Source organism: Passer montanus, unplaced genomic scaffold (genome assembly GCF_014805655.1).
Source record: "Passer montanus isolate IOZ18808 unplaced genomic scaffold, ASM1480565v1 scaffold2, whole genome shotgun sequence".
Taxonomy (NCBI): domain Eukaryota; kingdom Metazoa; phylum Chordata; class Aves; order Passeriformes; family Passeridae; genus Passer; species Passer montanus.
In genome coordinates, this window is record NW_024366591.1 from 17,879,075 (window position 1) to 17,899,523 (window position 20,449).

At 45.6% G+C, this 20,449-nt stretch overlaps 1 protein-coding gene across 1 annotated transcript in view; it reads right to left on the bottom strand.

Annotated features, from left to right (window-relative positions):
• LOC120501118 (T-cell activation Rho GTPase-activating protein-like) overlaps positions 1–20,449 on the bottom strand; it is a 44,591-nt gene that overhangs the window by 22,901 nt on the left and 1,241 nt on the right. Inside the window, exon 2 of the mRNA XM_039706862.1 lies at positions 14,187–14,275. Within this exon, the coding sequence (XP_039562796.1) occupies positions 14,187–14,275 (89 nt within the window). The remainder of the gene's footprint in view (positions 1–14,186; positions 14,276–20,449) is intronic.

The window sequence follows — 20,449 nt, forward strand, 5'->3', positions numbered from 1 at the left end:
TGTTCTTTTATTGCATTAGTCTTTTCATGCAACAAAAGCAAGATGAAAAATGCTTGAAAGAGCCTACACTCAAAATTCTGTGTTTAATTACTGTATTTCTGCCTCAAAGGCACCTTTAAATGATTTTTTTTGTGCTGTCTGCTAACAAAGGTAGATGAAAATCTTTCCATTAAAGGCACAGCCTTTCTTCTTTGAGTGTCAGCTGGGTTGCCATTCACTTTCCTCAGTCACCCAAGAAGCAGCCAAGAAAAATAAAGACAAGTTTTCCAATTTCCAGTAGCCCTGTCAGGAAAAAAAATAAATGGGAAAAAACCCTGCCACCAAACAAACTCCAAAGAACTAGGAAAGACTGCTGCTCTTTCTTATGTTTCTCAAAAAACAAACAAACAAACCCCCCCCCCAAAAAAAAAAAAACAACCAACCAAAAAAAAAACCCACCCAAAACACAGACCTGTACCATGGTATCACAAAAGCGGCATTACAAATTGATTTTAGGAATTCTGCCTTTGGGTGCCTTCTAGGGAAATTTCTCATGGGAAGTGCATCTGATACAGTAATACAATAACTGAACAATAACTGAAACTTTTTAAATTACTCTAAACAATGGAAATAAACAACTACATCTGAACTGGCTTTAAGAAGAAATTAATAAGAATGCATTTATGTCTTTCTGTTCTTTTTCAGTCATCTCTCTCTGATAAGTCACTTCTCAGCAGACATGAATAGCATTGATGGGAAGCAGCAGATGCTCTTTGTCCATTAGTATGACAAATACCGCAATTGAGGCTGAATCAGTAGGTGCAGCCTTTGCTGCTTCCCACCCCTTCGGACTGATAAATTAATTCATCCTCTGACTAATTTAAGAAGTGTGGGCTTTACAAAGAAGTACCAACTTGTTTGAATGTAGGAGGAAAGTAAAAAGTCAGTGAAGTGCAGTGGCCTGACTGGCCGGTGCGCGGGCTGGATGTTTGCCTGTGAGAAGAGAAAGGGTGTTCAGGGGTCTTTGCAGTTTAAGACTGTAGGAGCAAGTCTTTCTGAAAAGTTGGTATATTTTCTTCCCCAAGAATTTAGAGATTAGGCTGACAATTTTAGCCAAGGAAAGTGTCTTTCTAAGAACCAAACCAAATTCTTTGGGTGCTGGAGAACGATCAAAGTCCCTTTCTCCAGTACTGACAGGAAAAGGAAAATGAGTCTGATTTGTAGTGGTGCTTTTCTAAACATGCAGCACAATTACCTGGGCAGGAGGATGCCATCATTTTTACTACATGTATGAGCTACACAGAGTTTAGATGCATGCATGCAGAACAGTTAGAGGAAAAAATAAAATTACCCCAAAACAATCCGACCAAAAACAAACAGCAGGTGCAGGAATATCATATTTCATAACCTATTCTGTACCTGCTAGGGTACAGAAAACTTTTACTTCTGTTGTTACAAGGGAGCTGTCCTGGTGGTCCACTGGGCAAAAGCTTTGCTAAGAGTCACTAGTCAGATTGACTCTACACACTAGATTGCAACACATCCAGCTGGCACCTGTTTACAGTGGCAGCATTTTCTGACTAATGGTCTACCGTGCCCGAGATTCCTGATGCTTTTTTGGTTTTTTTGCAAGGATAAAGAACTTTAAAATCATTGTTCCCCTCAGGGTGTCTGATTGCCTCCATTTTCCTCTTTCTTGTGAAACTTACAAAAAAAAAACAAACAACTAAGAGCTGGGACCCTGAAGTTAACAGTTTATCCAGCAAATGGGCTAGAGAAACATTTATGATATGTGAAGCAGATGAAATGCATTTAAATGTTGAACTTAATCTTTTTTTGTGCTGTGGACTTCCCTGCAGTTATGCTAGCAGCCCCCCTCACACTTTGATTGTCCAGGGAAATTCCCTTTCTGCCTTTAGTGTCTTCCTGAATGATTATACTTCAAAGTTTCTTCAAATTAAAGAGAGATGCTGGCTCTCTCATTTCCATTTGTTTCAAAGGATCTGCTCATCAGATAGTATCTGAATCAGAGACTGTATTACCAGAGTCTAAGTGGAGTAATCCAACCAGAAAAGTAGAGTTGGAGAAGAAGTAAAAGCTGCCCATGGCTGAACTCCAGTGTGGAAGAGCAGTGGATATCAATGATTTCCTCAAGGTGAGCAGAGATTTTATGCAAGTTGCTCTCCTGAAGTGAAAGCTTGTGCCCTTCATGTATATCAAGAAACATCAGATGGATGATTTGAAACTCACTGATGACTGCTTAAGTGCTAGATTCATTGAAAAGTTGCCAAGCACTGGAACAGGCTGCCCAGGGAGGTGGTGCAGTCCCTATCCCTGGAGGTATTTAAAACATGTGGAGATGGAGCACTTGGGGATATGGTTTTGTGGTGGGCTTGGCAGTATCAGGTTAAGGGTCAGACTCAATGATCTTCTTTTCCAACCTCAGTGATTCTCTGGTTCTACAAAGAGTCAATTGACTGTTTTGATAAGGAAGAGTTACTGTGTCAGTATGTTATGTATATATGGAAAGTCTAGCTTTATGGTCTGAGGGTGGGCACGCTTGATTGACTCTGCTCTTGTTGATCTCACCATCAGCATGATTGTTATTGACCTTGCTTACTATAGCACAGGGCCTGGGGCTTGGCCAAATCAGAGCACCCCAGGTGACACAGGGACCAGGTTTCTGCCTGGCACAGCATGTACCTGAGGTCTGTGCAAGGAGAAGATTACCAGCTTTTCAAACTAAGAACCTGCTACTGGTTCCCTGGGAAATGTTTTTATAACCTAAGCATAACAGCCTGGGGTGTTGCGCCCTAAGCAGGCTCTCTGAAGTTAGGATGTGGGCAGATCCCCTGGGGGCAGTGACATGCCCATTGGCAGGTCCAGGCTGATGAGCCAGGTGCTGTGGACAAAGCTGCAGCCACTTGACTGTGCTGCTACCCCCAGCGACCTATCCCTATGTGAGCCTCCAGCAGGGCCAAAGTGGTACATCTGCTGAAGAAAAATAGGTGAGGTTCGTCTCTCCACAAAATGATGGGAAGACTGAAACTATTTCAAAAATTACTTCTGCACCATGAAACATTTAACTGAACATAAAATTCTTTCCCTGAAAAAAATAGCATTTCTTCAGCTGAACACCAGCTATTCAAAATGTGAGACAACTTCTTACACTTCTTCCAATTTCAGGACCAAAGTTCCCAGCAGCCTGCCAAAAATAAGATTTTGAGCAGCTGTTCTTAAGAAATCGAGCTCCTTTCAAGTTTCTTCTTCAAGCCAGCTCCAAAAATACTTGTTTGATTGGTTTGGTGTGGGCCAGAAGCAGAGTTGCAGATTTACCCAGCTCACCGGTGGTTGGCTAAGCACCGCTCCAAGCAGAGACTGACTTTCACTTTCAGTTTGGCTCTGAGCTCACTCGTGCAGAAGTTAAACTTTGAGAAATCCCCAAACACAAAGCCCAGCCACAGTACTACAATTAGTCAAGTGCAGGATTTTCCCATTGTCTGTTTATAACTGACTACAAGGTGTCTTGGGGGTTTTTTTGTTATTTCCCAAGAAACACTTAAAACGGGGGGTTTCAGGAATTATTTTTAGATATATTAAAAAAATAAATATAAGATGTAAGAAAATCCATTTTACTTGATATTTGTGAGACATAACCAGTAGGGTTACTGCTGTTAGCAAAGGGGAGATGGTTTCTCATTGCTGGGTTTCTGAGAAGCTGTGATCCAAGGTCACCATGGGCCAAAACTTAAAACTGTGGAAAACCTTATAACTGTGTGGCTGGCTGTAGTTAAATACTTCTGCTTGCCCAAGAAAGTGAGGAATTGTCTCTCTAGATGCATCTTGGATGGGTTCTGTCCCTTTAGATGCTTATTCTTTTGCCATCCTGCAACCAGGCCTTAATTTTTGCAATGAAGCTCTGGAAGTGACACATCAGAGTCATGTTCTGAGCTGGAAGAAGGGCCAAGGGTGAGATCTGGCGTGGGCCTTACAGAGCTGTGTGAACAACACTTTGAAGAAGTTGGTGAAAACCATACTTAGGCAAGGACTGCAGGATGAGGAAATGTCTGTCAGAAGAAACACATTCTTCTTTTTCTTTAGGAAAACAGGTAACATGAACACAGAGGTTCATCCACAAGGCCAGGAAATAGTCCATAATATCATCTAGTTTGACTGCTTGTCCACACTGGAATTTCATCTGGTTAGTCTTGGAGCAAACCCAGCCAGCAATGTGTGGTTCACTGTGATTCAAACAGTCATAATGGCTTATTAACAGCATGGTTATTTTCACATTTTATTTTTCCCAGTTCGCAGAGCTACCTCTTCTCCTAGCACCAATTTCACCTACTTCCAAGAGCCCCATCTTGCAGTTGTTTCCCCTACAATAACACACCCACACATAACCTGAGTCACCTTCTAATCCTCCTTTTACTATGTTACCCAGGCTGATATCCTTCAGATTTATTCTGCAGGGCTTTCTCAAACCCTTCCACAGTTTTTAGGGGATCTTTCTGCAGTTTCATCAAGTTTTCAAATCCTTTAAAAAATACAGACACCAATGTGCCAGACATCTTTCAGTCCCACTGATGCAAACACTTTTCTAACTTAAAATTACCCTCCTTAGTTCTGCTAATTGCTTAATATATACCCAAAGGTCACATCAAGTTTTGAGTAAATAAAAGCTTCCTTACAAGTGGTTGTTGGGGTAATAAATACTTGAAAGATGCTTTAAAACAAGTTACCTGTTCCAGTTTCTATCATCCACCTTAATTAAAGCAAGATTTGGACCAGGATAAAAGAGCTATGCTGTTCCTTAGGAAAGCTGAGGCCAGGTGCCATGGGCCATGCAGACACTGTCCAGAGAGGCTGTGGACCTTTGGCTGTAGGAGAGGTAGGGACAGCTTTTCCATGACACTGGAGATGGCAGGACCCCCAGAAACTTTACACCTGCAGTCTCAAGGAAACCGAAATTCATACCCTAGCAGAATAATGTTGATAAAACTCCTGTACACAGATACGGAGTGTAGAGACTGACTCACAGAGTAGACAAGTCTTTTTGACCAAGAACATTTTTAAGGGCTTGCACACAATGGCTGCACAGTGAGGACAGGATTAAGGCATCCTCCTGGATGAGTTCTTGGGATCAGACAGTACAAGAGGCTTAGAAATACAATAGTTGACTATATATATATTCTGTTTATACTGCTTACTAGGAAATTATACTGTTTACTAGGAAATAGATGCAATGAATTTTACTAAAATCCCTCCTCCTAGCCAGAGATGGGCAACTCAGTGAGACTCCATTTTGACATTAAAATAAGTGGATTTTTGCTTTTATGGCTGTAACTGATTTAAAATAAAATAGTCCACCCACTGATATATGAATGGTGCATGGGAAACACCAGGTGATACTTTATCCTCCCCTGGGAGTTCCTCAAGTCCCTTGCTTTTCACTGGATGCTTGAAATCTAAGCAACTGCTATTTCTTTCATGTGCCAAAACCAGCAGCATTTCCTCAGGCCACACCTTTATGGAATTAATTAATTTCCATGCCCATGTCTCTTCTTATTAATCCACCAATGTATGTGGAGCAGTGGAACTAGTGTGACTGCACCTGGTCCCTTCGGTGCCTGGGTATTAAAAGGTCTAATGTAGGCTGGGGACCTGCCACTTAGTTTTCCAGTAGGGGACAATAGGAAGTGACTGCTGACTGGGATGAGAGAGGAGAAGAGGATAGGGTTTGAGACTGTAACAGGTCTGTGTTGCCATATAAACCCCAAATACCTGGTCCTGTCTGCAGTACACCAGGGCCCTCCATTGGCTTGGGTGGCATACAGACCAGAACTGGCCCTGAATGGACAAAAGGACATTCACCTCTGCAAGCTGCGGGTCCCTCCATGGCTGCAAACCCTCAAGTGAACTGGGCTGAGACCAGCTCGGGACCTTGTGCCTTCCAGCCTGCCCTCTCTCATGCAGGGTTAAGAAGTGCAGACATATTTTCTATCTCATTGACACCTGGTTCCCACACCAGGTAACGCTCAAATCTTCAGGGACCTCAAAGAGAGCAGAATCAGAGTGAGACACAGTGTGAAGCATGCCTCCAAGGCATAAGAAAGCTCTCCTTCAGCAGCCAGCTGCAGTTTCATCTGCCTGTTGCCTGCCTAGCTCACTCTTCCTCTGCAGGGCAGGTGACACGGTGACGTGTGGAATGAAAAACACAGATGATGCTCCACTAATCCCCTTCTCTCGTGCAACAAGAGCACACCCACACAGACACTGCTTCCTCCCAGCTGAGTGCTAGCAGGACTGCCAAGAACTGCAAAGGGTTTGCTGCTTTGGTTGACATTTAACTATTAACCAATTTTGTGGAGACTGAAGGGAAAGGTGGTGTTTGTGGGAGGTGATGTGTAGAAAGGAGAAAGAGTGGGAGTAGCAGGTGTCATCCAGTAAGAGCTGTCTGAGCATGTTTACACCTTTACATCTTGGCTGTCTTAAGGACAGAGCCCTTCTGGGTCCCTCAGAGCCATGTGAGGCTACAGGCACCCATGCTTGGCTAAACCTGGGAGCTAAGTATTCCTAGGCCTGATTAGCAGGAGATTTCCTGGCAGTAAAGGCATTGCATAACTGTGTGACTGAATTAAAAACCCTGCCAAATGTGAGACCACAGGCAGAGTGGGAAGAAACCCTTTAGTTCCACTCTTGCTGGTGACATCGTGGCACAATTTGAAGTTGATCTCCAAACAAACTTGGAGACACCTCACTCCGATGAGATGAGGCTTGCCTGGCTCTCCTAGCTTCAGTAACACCAAAGACTCCCTGTCAGGGAATGGGCACTGCTTCAGGCACACCTGAGCAAGGGAAGGATGAGTGTCACATGGCTGAACTCAGCCCTGGGGCTTCTCACAGCACTGAGATGGTCCTGCAGCCCATTGTCTTTCCTGATCTCAAAGGTGCCCATTGCCACTGTCATAAGTGGGCTGCACAGGGACATGCCAACTGCACTGGGCTAGCAACAGGACTCAGCTTTCATCTGCTCTTCATTCACCCATAAATCTCAGTATTCCTCCCTGGGAGGATGCTGAGGACAACAAAGTGAATTGTCTCTGGGCATGCAGGAAATCATGTGGGACTGGAAGTAATGTAGAAAAGGAAAACTCCAAATTTTCCTAAACCTGAAACATTTAGTCTGGCTTTGCTTTGGCTTTAGCTTGGAATCCCACCTAGGTCAGCTTGGGGCGCTGGAGCAGGTCTATGCAGATTAGCAGTGTCCTTTCATGGCTGGAAGTGGAGAAGGGAGCTAAAGAGACCAGGGCTGCACTGCTGGCACAGCTGGGCCCTGCCCATATCCTGGGCTCAGGGCAGAGGTGGTTCCTCACAGTGTCCTCACCTGATGACTGGGGACATGCTAAACACTGACCATGGCAATACTGACACGAGCCTGCTTTTGTGGTGACCTGGCATGGGGCAGTCCACATTTTTGCTGTCCAAGGCTATCACCCTGCCAAGCGAAGGAGATCTTATCTAAGCTGTCTGCTGGGGCTGTCCAGCTTGTGCCAGTTTCCAGATGGTGTCAAGATGCTGCTGGCAAGGGCTGGCTGGCCTGGGCCGAGCTGTGCTGTGCTGGAAACCCCTGAGCAATTTCTGAGAAGGACAATCCTGTTTGAGTGATGGGGAAAGTCCTTGACAACAACATGTTTGCTAGCAGAGCAGGTGCCCTGGTGAGCTCCAGGAGACCTCTGGGGCTGCCTCATGCTGCATGGATGGGGCATGGGATGGGAGGGTCCTGGATGGAGGCTCTGGAGTGCCCATGGTGCCCGTGGCCCGCATGTCCAGCACACTGCTGGCTGTGCTGCCCAGCCTGCAGCAGCAGCACGGGGGACATGGCAGGCATGAGTGTCAGCCTCGGGACGCCCACAGCGTGTTTCCTTTCCAGCAGCAGACAGGATGTTAGCTGTCATGGGTGTTAACTAGCCTGCAACGCAATGCTCCTGATTTCCATCAGTGCATCTTTCGGTTTGAGGCTCTCTTCTCAGACCCAGTTTTTAACAGGGTCACAGCACTGAAGCGCCCATCCCTCAGAGGTCTTCTTTAGGTACAATTTTTTTAAATTGTAATGAAGAACCCTGTATTCTACAAGCATCCCATGAGCACCACTGGCCATTTATGGAGTTTGTCCAGAGGTCTGCAGTGCTGATGGACTCAGCTAAGTCCTAGGCAACGTTGCACATGCTGCTGCACGTTCCTTGTGGCATGTAGATAGGAATAGCTCTGTGTGTGCAGAAAAGTCATGAAAACCTCAGAGTTTCATTTAGAAGTAAAAAGGAAATTATTAGCTGTTTAGAGATAAGCTGGTTATGACTGAGGCTGGGACACATAATAAAAGTTTTACTGTTTTAAACAAGATGTGTTGGTGGAAGTACAGATTCTGCCCTGCATGGAGCAGCTGTTCAGGTCAGCATCTATGAGGGCAGCAGCTGCTGTCCAGCACTGGGTGTGGCTTGTCACTGGCCACCTCATGAGCACTCTGCTCCCACCAGTCTGCAGGGGAAACAGAGCGAGTGCTCCCAAGTTCATCTCCAGTGGGAAGTCTCCAGCTTATTTCAAGCCCCATCATGCAGCGCTGTGATACAGAAATAGCAGAACTGCTACCAGAGCACCTAGCAGCCTTTGCTGATGTTTATACCCCCCAGACAGGGAACGGTGTTAAGTGGGAACAGAGCAGTAACACCTGAAACCCTCCAGCCTTTTTAAAGCTGTGTGGATGCCTTTATGGACACCTATGGACACACCTGGGCTCTGCAGGCCATCCTGCTGCCCGCTGATCCCTGGTGGGACACGCTCCCAATTCACCCACTGAACTCATCTGCTCAGAGCCCTGGTCACACGGCTGCGTGGGCTCTGCAGGCCATCCTGCTGCCCGCTGATCCCTGGTGGGACATGCTCCCAATTCACCCACTGAACTCATCTGCTCAGAGCCCCTGGCACTGCTCCTGGAGTCACAGATATGTTTGTGGCAGCATCAGCCAGTGTCGGGGCAATATTGTTTCAAATCATATTTACTTCCCATGTTTTTGGAGTTTATTGAATACATTTGGATTGCAGCTTTCATGAAATTGTAATTTATCAAAAGCACAATGAGGAATCACAGGCCAAGTTTCTAAAGCTCACACTTAAGTTAGGTCATAGGTAGAATAAAAGTTTAAAGATCTCAACCAACAACAGTGACATATTTTTCCCACTGAGAAACTTTTTTGTTTGGGTGATATTTTCAATGTTATTTTTTTTCAACACAAATGTAACTTTTCCAAAGAAAGCAGAGTTCTATAATAATGTCAGATGGTCTTTGAGTTTCTCAGCAGTACAGTTTCTATGAATTGTTTTGAACCAACCCACACGAGAAGCTGGATACATTATTCTGTGTTTATAAATAGGTCTGTTTTCACAAAACTCTTTCTCAAAGAAATTGCTCTTGATTAATATGAAGTACTTTCACTTATTACTTGTATTATAAAAAGAGAGGAATCCTGCATGATTCAGAGCCCTGTTATGCTAAGGGTTAATAATAAGACAAATCTTACCCTGAAAAAACCTCATCTTTTGAGTTTGCTCCAGGTCTCTGCAGTCCTTGATTGTCTTATACCTGCCTCCAAATTAATCATTCCCATCCCTCTTTTGAGTTCTTAACTTCTCCATTCCTCACAATATCATTATCCTTATGAGGAAAGGCAGCATTTTTCACCCTGTGTTACAGACAGGGACTTGTGGTGCAGAGGTGAAATGTCATGCTGAAGGTTGTCTGAACCAGAGCAGGGGGTGGATGCCCACTCTTCCCCTAAAAAAAAGCAGCACCCTGACTGCTATGCTTCCATTCAGCTAGTCCTGTGATAATATTACATTTTTGTTCATTAATTTCCCATTGGTCAGTCTATGAAAGAAAACTCACAGTATGTTATCAGTTGGTTACACAAGGGAGCTAAAACATTTAGCTACTATAAGTGTAAAAAGGGTGAAAAATAGAAGTTAGTAAAAGTGAATGAAGAGAAGAAGTGAAGTGCAGGAGCAGTATAGCTGCCAAGGAGTCGTGGGAGGGTATGGAAAGGAAATCGAAGCTTCAAGCTGACCCATAAAACTCCGTGGTGTTACCAGCAACCTCATTGATTTCACCTTCAGAGATTGTGTTTTGCAGTAACCTTCACTTAAGTCATTGACACCTGCCCACTTCAGTTCTGTGGCCAGCCAGAAACCTTCCTACCTCCCTTAACCACAGCCTTCCACACCAGGGTCTCTGCTGTCAGCCCCCAGGCTCTGCATGACTCACCCCCTCTGAGTCTCTGCAGACACTTGCCTGAGCTTTCTCAGCTTGTCATGGCAAGAATAAAAAGGCAAATAAATGGGGTTGCATGATGACAGGAATCAGATCTTCAGTTTTGGGGCAGGATCCAGAATCTCTGTAGGAGAGTTCAGCACATGCTGTGCATCCCTGTTAGACCTAGCTGCCTGGACAGGAAAAGGAGCAAGAGTAACACAGAAAAGACCACACAGAGCCCAAGCTTCCCCACTCCTTGTTCTTTCTGTATGAAGAACCCCCCAAAATGATGTTTTCCTCCACAAGGAAATGCAGTGCTAACTTCATTATCAGGTTGGAAATCAAGGGAGTCATTAGTTAAATGACTTTCCCAAATGTCACACTAAAGACTTGCACTCTCCTGAAAGACAGCTGAGTGTTGTCTCCAGTACACGCTTCATCATCAGGTTGGAAATCAAGAGAGTCATTAGTTAAATGACCTTCCCAAATGTCAGTCACTAAAGGCTGCAGGTAAGATTTGCACTCTCCTGAAAGACAGCTGAGTGTTGTCTCCAGTACACTGCTCCTCTCAGCTCCTGCAATTGCATCTGCAGTCTTGTCAAGGGTTGGTCTGGGTCCACTGACATCTCCAACATGACATCTGTGGAAATCTCAGTGAAAAACCTGTGGGGGAGGAATCCTGTCCCCATGAATATTTAAGAGCATGCACATTAATTAATGTCTTCCCTGTCAGGAGTGGGCAACAAAGTTAGCACCAAATGAGCAATATGCAAACTCAGCCTCAGAGGTACATAAGATGTCTGGTACAAATTAAACATCAATTCTCAGAAAATATCCTCTCTAGACATCCCAAGGAATAAGTTTCTTTAGGGTCTCAGTTTGTTATGGAGGCTGTTTCCTTTAAAGCAAAAGGTTTGCCTTACTTACTGCCTGAAGTTTGTAATTGGTAGTTTTCCAACATAAATCCAAAGGATTTCTGATTGTTCTGTTGGTTAATAACCAGAAAGGAAGCACAGGATTATGGTTATGTTACCTTTTCCTAATGCTACTGATAATTTCTTAATAGGTTCAGAAACCAGACACTTCAGTGACTTTTATCTCATGAGCCAACTCTTCATACAATGCCTGGGTCTGCAGTGGTTGATTAGAATATAACCTGCATGCTATTGCAATAAGGAGTTGGTTTGAGGGCTGGATGATACCAGTTTCTAAACCATTGAACCTGCAGGATGAATAAATTTATCAATTTTCTGGAAATTACGAATGAATGGTTCAGTCCCAACAAGCACCTGCATTAGCCCAGTCTCATTGTTTCTGAAATTCTGAAGGGGAAAGAAAAAATCACATTTAAACCGAGAACAGTCAGGACTGGATGGTTCAGACTTTGGCAACCAACTAACAACGGCTATTGCTGCCATGTGAAATTCATCCTCACTGTACAGTGGCTACGCAGGACAGTGTTCCAACAAGTGCTCCATGGCTTATGTGTAGCTTACTGCCTGAACAAGGAAAAAAATAAAAATTAAAAAAAAAAATAAAAAAAAAGAATATTTCATCTGTGTCTGCTCTCCATCCTGAAAGGTGACAGCTTTGTGAAGGTGGGTTACTTGTAACAATTCCACCTTCCTGCTGTGAAGTATAATAGAGGCTTTTGTTTTTATGCTTCTGTAGGTACAGAGACTTTAGACCATGTCTGCAGACATCAAGTCTAGAGTGTTGCCCAAGATGGCAGCATTTTTTGAGACACAATTGACATTTTTTGTTTTAAGGCTGATTAGATTGTGCTGATCACAGACACTCAAAAAATCACTTTCCATAGGGCTTTGTGGGCCTTTTCCATTGCTTCACGTCACAGTGAAGCCACCAGTGGCTTGGTCACGAGGCTGTGAGGTCTTGGGGAGGGACTGCGTGTGCAGCACAAAGGAAGCTGCGTCTGACCTGACTTTCACAACTTTCTTCTGCACCTCAGAGGTTTTGTGTACTCATTGACTCCAATGTATTCAGTAGAAATGATTTCCATTTTGTAAGATAAGCTGATTCAAGGCCTTGATGGCCATTAGTGCTGTGAGGCAGGTGCTGATGAATAAGCTGGGGCTCTGTCCAGACTATTGGCATTAGCACAGCTCGAGGGACAGGCTAAGCAGGCAGCCACCCACAGGAGCAAAGAGTGTGAAAACCATCACAGCTCTCCTGCCCACGCTGCCTAGAGAGCCATGTGGAGGCAAGGCTCAGGACAAAGGGAGGTGGCAGCTATTGCGGCGGAGAAGCAAAATTAGGTCCTGGCACGAGCTGCAAATTAGCTGATGGCACCAGCAACGATGTGGATTAGACCACTGAGAATGCTCTGCAGGAGCTCTTGGTAAATGCTGCCTCCTGCAGAAATGAGAGGGAGGGCCCATACTAAGCATGAAGTGAGGATGAGGCACTGGGACAACTTTCCTGCCCAGCACACTCTGTTTTCATAGACAGGTGTCCAAAAACCAAAGCCAGAGGCTGAAGGATGGAGGAACTCAGGGCTGGACAAGAGGCACAACTTCCCCTTCAGCTGATCACCCCTGTCACCAGCTAACACAGGGATGCTGCTGCCTCCTTCCTACAGCGACATTAACAGCCCCTTTTTCCTGCAGGTGTCTGGAGTTTGTAGATATTGTGGGGAGGAGGGTAGGGTGGGGTGTATGATAGTATTTTTCACTCGTAACACCTACCAAATTATGGCATCAACAAAAACAGAGCAGTGGGTCCTAGGCACTCGTTCAGTATTTGAGTTCCTCCTGTCCTCCTGGGCTGTAGGATGATTCTGGGCTTTGAGATGGAGCCATATGGCAAGCCAGGAGGTGTCACACAGAGCCACTTCACAGACTTCAATCAGGAATGTTTCCAGCAAAAGAAAAATGTGTTAAACTCAGCCGTTCTCACAGTCTGACAGCTCCTGATGTTCATGTCAAGAAATGAATGCAAAAAAATGTGCTCTCTCTGAAGAGAGACATAATTACTGAATAATTAATAAGAGCTCACACAGCACAATTTGCCCTTCCCCATGCAAGGAATGCTCAAGGTCTTGAATTTTTGAAAAATGAAAGCCCAAGATATTGGCACCCTTTCCGCCTTTCCCCTGGAAGGTTTTTTTGTAAGACATAATGAGCCCACTTGCAACCATGCCACCAATTAGCAGAGCTGATGGCCAAGCTTGGCCACCACCATGCCCAGTTAGCAGAGCTGTTTGACTAACTGCACTGGGTTTATTCGAGGGGAAATCAGGGCATTGAGGTGAAATAGCTGCAGTTCAAATAACAGTGTTCTGCTTATTGGAAATAGTTTAATCAAGGAAGGAGGCACTGCCACTAACATCACCAGGTATTTCCCATTGGTTTGTGTAGGTAAGTCGTGACCTGTAGTGAAATGAGGCAATAAATGCTATCACAACCAACTCTTCTGCCTGTTTTGAAGGCTTTGCTATCCAAAAGAAAGAAAAAGAGGAGGAAAACAAAGAATCAGGATGCATCAATGAGAAACTGCCAATGGGGACTTCTCAACAGCACTAGCAGAAACTAGTGATAGTAATATGAACAAGGAGCCAGCATTGGCAACCCTTGGCATGGGGTGGGAGAGATGGAGGGAAGAGGCTTATCTCCTGCTGGGCTTGCACAGGCCTGGTGAGAGGGCAAGAAGAGCAGATGGATGCAATCCAGGAAGTGCAGTTCCCACCACCTCTCCCATCCATCCCATCTACACCAGAAGCCCCCACTGCAGCCACAGGTACACTCCCGCACCTGCGAGTCGCCTGGGGTCCTTTAGTGCAGGACGCTGACAGCAGAGCCACGTGGCACATACAAGAGCAAGCCAAGGTGTATCACCTTGCTCCTGGGCATCAAACACCTGTGCAGCCACTCCATGTACGTACCTGGCTGAAGGCAGCCATGGCTTGCTCAAACCTCTGCTGAATAAGAGCGATGGTGCTGAACACCGGCGGGAAGGAACAGTCTTGAGGGGCTGAAACAAGAATAAGTTTGTTATTGGTTTCCATCCTACAGCAAAGCTCCCACAAAGGTGAGAGATTTGAGCATTTATAGGAGTCATTACTACAAAGTGTGTATGGGAGGAGAATATGTGTTTGTGCTCTTAACTCCTGGATGTTGCCAAATTTCCCCTAGAATGTGAGGGCTCCAAGCCCCACGGTGGTCAGCACAACAGCTGCTGTCACACAGGGCCAGCTCAGCTCCGGGGCACTGGCCAAGGCTGGTGCACAGCCACAGCACTGTGGACAAAGCCCTGGGGCCACCAGCTGAGGCACCCCAGCAGGTGTCTGCCCCACTTGGGACAACCTTGGCACCAATGTCTGCACAGGGGCTGCTCAACCCGAGCTCCTTTTATGGGAGGGAGGAGACATGGACACTTGCAGGGCACCATTCTTCCCTCCCCACTTCTGCAGCAGGCTTGGGAGAACAGGAACCAGGTCCTTTCCCAGAAATGCCCACTTCTCTGTCCTGACTGTAAAAGGCCCTTGGACCAAAGGGGTTGGATACAGACCTCCACACTCTGTAAAATGCAGGGTGAGAGGAGGCTGCACTTGGTGATCCCAGCATGCAGAGGCAACCAAGCTGGTTTCAATTAGAGGTGGGTAAGTTACCTCCTTCAAATCTACAGGGAAGCTCCCTGTCTCTTGAAAATCTAAAATCCTTGCAATCTGTGCTTCGGGACAGCAGGTTCTGTGTGGCTGCCTGCCATCTGAACACAAGTATGAGTGCTAAGGAAAGAGGCTATTTTAGGAACAAGTGACAAAACAGAGGAACATCAGAGGCAAGAAATGGCTCCTTGCTGCCAAGTGTTGACATGAGGCCAACAAAGGGCAGGTTGCTGCCCTTTTGGGAGGATGCCTGTCCTATTAAAGTTGCAGTTACAGTATTTTTTTGAGGTACTTGGAAAGCAGGTGATATATTTACAGGGAACTTTGTGAACATTTGGCCTTATTAACTGAGTGGAAAAGGAATGATTAAAAACACCATCTGCTTTGTATTGAACTTTGTTTCAAATTCATCAGAATTTCATCAGCTTTAACCTCTAATTCTCGATTTTTACTCCTGAAAGTATGTTAGCAGCATACCACCCCATTCAGTATACAAATGGCAAACAAGCCCTGCTGGTGGTGTCTGCAGACCTCCTCCACCACAATCTCACCAAGTCAGTGCAAACCAGCCCAGCACAAAGGGGAGGCACCTGCACCACATGGAGCAGAGCTGCAGGCACATGTTCTCCCTGAAGGTGTCTGAGAAGGGTGACAAGGAGCCCAGATAGCTGAGGCCACCCCATGGTGCCACAGCCCATGTAAGCCAAGCAAATGCAGTTTCCCATAGGAGATGGGTGATGTTCCCCGTTATTATCAGCAAGTAAAGCAGCAGCAGGAGAAGTCACCTTGCTCTGGCTGCAGGGAAAGGTGCTGGCACACACGACCATGATGCTACAGCAGCACTGCACTGGGATACTAGAAAACCACTTCCTCCTAGCAACAGTGAAAGACAGGAGAGATTTGTATATTTACTCCTGGTTTATACCAGTTTGACACTGGTATATTTATCCCAGTGGCCTCTCTGTATGTGGGACCTTGTGTGACAGGAGTAGGTGACACTGCTTCATGCCTGCAGAGGAGCTGGTTTCTGAAGGCAATGCTTGTTCCCCTGCCTGTACTATCATGTCCCTTGTTGGTGCCTACCTTTGACAAATACCTAAAAATATGCAATCGGAAGTCAAAGAAATGAACTTTGAAATTGCTGATTACATACGTATGTGTGTTATCAGAGCAACAAGTCTTTTCTAGGTATTGACTCATTATTACCAGGAGCTCTTCTGCAGGTGCTGCTCAACAAAAGGTTAGTACATGACAAAGCCTATGTTGCTCTCACAGCAGTCACTGCTGAGCTCATCGAGTTAAATGTGTTTTGGAGAAAGGTTATCCTTCCAAGATCATCCTAAGATTGTGTAGTGTGTTGTCTTCATGTTTGAGCTCACTGGGACTCTGGCTGGGGGAAGTTCTCTAGCTCTAGTTAAAGTACCATATTCATGGAAGGCATGGTCTATCCATCTTTGGTTTTGCAGTATCATGATAAAACACCAGCCTAGTGATAAAGCAATGGAAATAGCTGCACTCTCTAGGGGAAGTGAGGATGACTCCTGACTCAGGCAGAGGCCCATTTTCTCCCCAGCTTAGTCCCTTGTATCCTGATCTCTGACCACACCAGCTTACAACACCATCAGTACTGTTTGTCATCCTGCCTCCATTTAAATCCACAAGGACTGCTCAGTGCAGACTCCCAAACAAGATGCCCTTGGGAGGGCAGACACCAGTTCTTTAATCTGGTGAAACATCCAAGAGGTCAGCCAGGACTCTTTTCTGAGCCTACCTAGGACCAGCCAAAAGGTACTGTCTGTGCAGAGCAGACAGGGAATGCTCAGAGAAGTGCAACCCTCCACTCAGAGTGGGCATGGGGGTTACAGCTGCTGGCAGCAGGATGCTCAGGGCACCTGGATTGATGTGTCACAGGACAGCAAGGAAAGAACACTGCACTATGGCGAAAAAATGTGTTTGTTCCTCTCCCCTAATCAGTGTAAAGCAAATTATTTCTGCTACTGCTATTCTTATGTTAACTCTGTTCTAGAGTTGCCACAATTTCATCTACCAAATGCATATGGACAAGATTAAATAAGCTGTGTATTTCAAGTGATGTATGTATACACATGCACACTTTGACACAAGTGAAAATATCAGACCTGATGTTCCCCCTCTCACTCCAAATACAAGGGACTTATTATTTGATTTATTGAACAGGATAATGTCATGTCATGAACAACAACTTTATTCCCCAGTGTAGCTGCTACTGTGGAGTTAAAAAAAACTACATGTGATTTTTGCTCAACACTGCAGCAGGTGCAGAGAGGACAAATAAACTGTGCCCTGTGTTCCAAGACCTGGGAGAATTTGAACACACTTATGTCAGTATTCACTATCAATTACACCATACTTTCTCTCTTCAGGGGTTTTCCTCTGCTTAACAGAAATCCTTTTTGCTTAATGGAGGATATCACAGTTTCTGCCACAAGTTTAGCTCCACCCGTTCTTACTCCAGCCTGTCACCTGTTCTCATTCTGAGACAAACCGTAAATAATGCAAGGATGTCATCCGCAGATGGCAGAATTTCAGGAGCACTCACTGGGAGCCATTTGCTCCAGGAAATCACCAACATGCACCATGAAAGGGCTTCACCCCAGGCAAGGGCTTCACCCCAGGCACCCACAAGGAGATCTGCCTGAAGACTCGACCGTAACCAGAAAAACAGCAGGGACAGTCTGAAATTTATCCCAGTGCTCTACACATTGCAGTGGGATATAGATTACTGAGGGTGCTCAACAACCCTTGCACCCAATTATTTCCTTCTTGCAACTGACACAAAAATCAAATCTCCTTTATTATCTCAAAGCACTCCACCAAAAACCCTGAAAATCCAGAGTTCAGTCATCCTTCCTCAGATGCGCTAACCATGTCCTGCTGGTTTGTAGGTGCAAATGCATTGCTTGTCTTCACTCATTCAGAAAGCCTTTCAAAGTGTGTATACAGGGACATGATTTTGCCATCTGAAGAGATTTTTGGGTGGCCAGATTCTTCAGCAAGTAACAGCCAGCGCTACCTGAAAACCAATGCCATTTCTAAAGCCTTGGACTTCTGTTTCTTCATGACTTTCAGAAATGCCCCCACATCTATTACTTCTACAGTCCTTAAGGAAATACAAAAAGGCTCTTTACCCTCTTCTACCACAACAGGTGAGAGTCCTTGTGAAAACAGCAAACTCACATCCTTCTTCTCCTGAAAGAATCCATCAGTGGCAGGAACACTGAACATGAACATCAGTTCACTTTAAGTTATCACTTAAACCAAAGCCCACAAGACACCTAATGCAGAAAAAGAGAGGACAGCCCAGAGGACTTCCAGGAGGTGTGGTGGCAGGTAAACCTGCCTTTCCTCGGCCAAGCTTTCCCAGGGAACACAGTGAAATTCCCAGGGACTTTCCCCAGTCATGACATGTACATGCACATGCAGAGGACACTGGGACAGGGGCAGATGTGACCACTCCAGTAGATCAGGATGCCAAAAAGGGGAGGAAAAGGGCTCCTGAGGGCAATGAGTACTTTAAAGGAGCTTTTTCCTAGACCTCTTCCCAGTTTTGTCTCTCACCTGAGGTCACTAGCAAGGAGATGACAAGAAGTGTGGGGATGCCATCCAAACACTCTTCAAGGCACTGGTTTTGCTGCACTGCCAAACCAAACCACCTGCAGATGCTCCTGGTTTCACGGCTCACGATATGCTTGTGTGAGCCAGTGCTGCTTATCTTGAGGCAGGGCTCTGCTCCCACTGAGAACATCCCTGGATGCTGCTGCCTTGAAGAGGGCAGGGGTTGAGCATGACAGTGCTATTTGTCATGGGCCAAAGAGGGTTCAGGGCTGGCTTTAACAGTTTATGTGTGATATTAGAATTTATACTATTTTAGATCATTACACTGCAGTGCTAGGCAGCACTCTCAAGTGCTTCTTAATCTGTGAATGCAGCAAACCCTGAATGGTGCATGCACTGGCCATTTCTGCAGCCAGTCCCACTAGCTGACATTTCAGATGAGCAACCTTCTGTGAGTATTTCCCAGTGGCACACAGACGAGTGGCATTGCCTGGCTCCTTTGTCCTTCATGGACCAGGGCACCTCTGTATTCCCCTGGGATCTGTTGGATGCTCTGCTGCCTCACTGCCCCAGCAGTGCCCACGAGAGCTGCCCCATGGATGTTCCCTTAGGAATTTGTTTGGCTTAGTCAAGCAGGCTGGGAAGGAACTTACAAATACATGCAAGAGGAGGATTTCTGGTCTTTGTTGTATCAGCATGGGCAGAGTGGTCCCTCTGAAATAAGCAGCAGCACTCAATTTAAACTAACCATCCCAAGGTGTGGGTCCAGGCTTACACAGAATAAACCAGACTGGAATTTGCCTTGATTTGGTCTCCAGTAAAACTCTTTTCCAAAGCCACTTTGTGCCACTATCATCACTCGAATCAGCACAGTTACTCTGGACTTCTAACAACGCAGCAATAAACAGATTTTTGTCTAAATAGGTTTAAAAGCTGACAGCCTTGTTATGGGGCCTGATGAGATTTCCTTTATTGACTGTGCAATCAGTGTGATTTAGAGTCTCCACAGGGGCCTTGCTGAAGGCTCTCCAAGACCCAGCTGTGACAAATCCCCCCCACAAGTTCTGCTGGGCACTGCTGCTGGAGACAGCGGCTGTGGTTCTGGGACCTTGTTCCTCCCCCTCATCCTCCCACCCTCCTGATCCTGCCTTCCTGGTGTCCTGACCCCCCACGGGGCCAGTTATTTGTCTGGCATCACACCCCTGCCTTCCAAGGTAATAAATTACTGCGGGAAGCAGCTTTGCACTGGACCTCATTAACCACAAACACTGCCGTCCCTTTTCCTGCCACTCCGTGCAAGCCAGACATCCATGACTATCGGCAGCAGATATGCATTTCTCGAGCTCCCAGGAGGACCCCCAGGTCTGTGGCAGATGGTGCACTGGGCTGATGGATGCACAGGGCTGGGGAAGCTAGTCACCCTCCTTGCCCCTTGGGATCATGTCCCAGCACAGCCTGGCCCTCCCTGTGATTCTCCATTCCCGTGCCATTGCAAGGGATTTGTGGATGCTGTTAATATTGAAAAAAGTTGGAGGAAAGGTGAAGAGCCTTTTTTGGTATTGTCTTATTCCATTTTCAGAGGCCACTGTTGTCCTGAAATAGCATCAGGCTTAAGCAAAATAGATTTACAAAACTCAAAGTGAAGTGTCAAAGTGCAGCAAAATGGATCTATGCCCATGCTATGGGTGCAATTACTGGGGCTGTGTTATGTCTAACGAAAATAGCTTTTTTTTTCAATGTATATTGAAAGGTTACTTTTTAATAAAGCTAATTAAAAATTTGTCTTGGCGCCACCAGCATCCCAACATTCTCTGCTAAACAATCACCTACTCTTTTCTTTTTATTTCTTGTTTAGTTTCTCACCAGAAACAGAAAAATACAGAGTAGTTACAAAGAAAGAAATGGGAAGAAGAGACAGGAAAATACGCATATCTGAAACTCTCTTT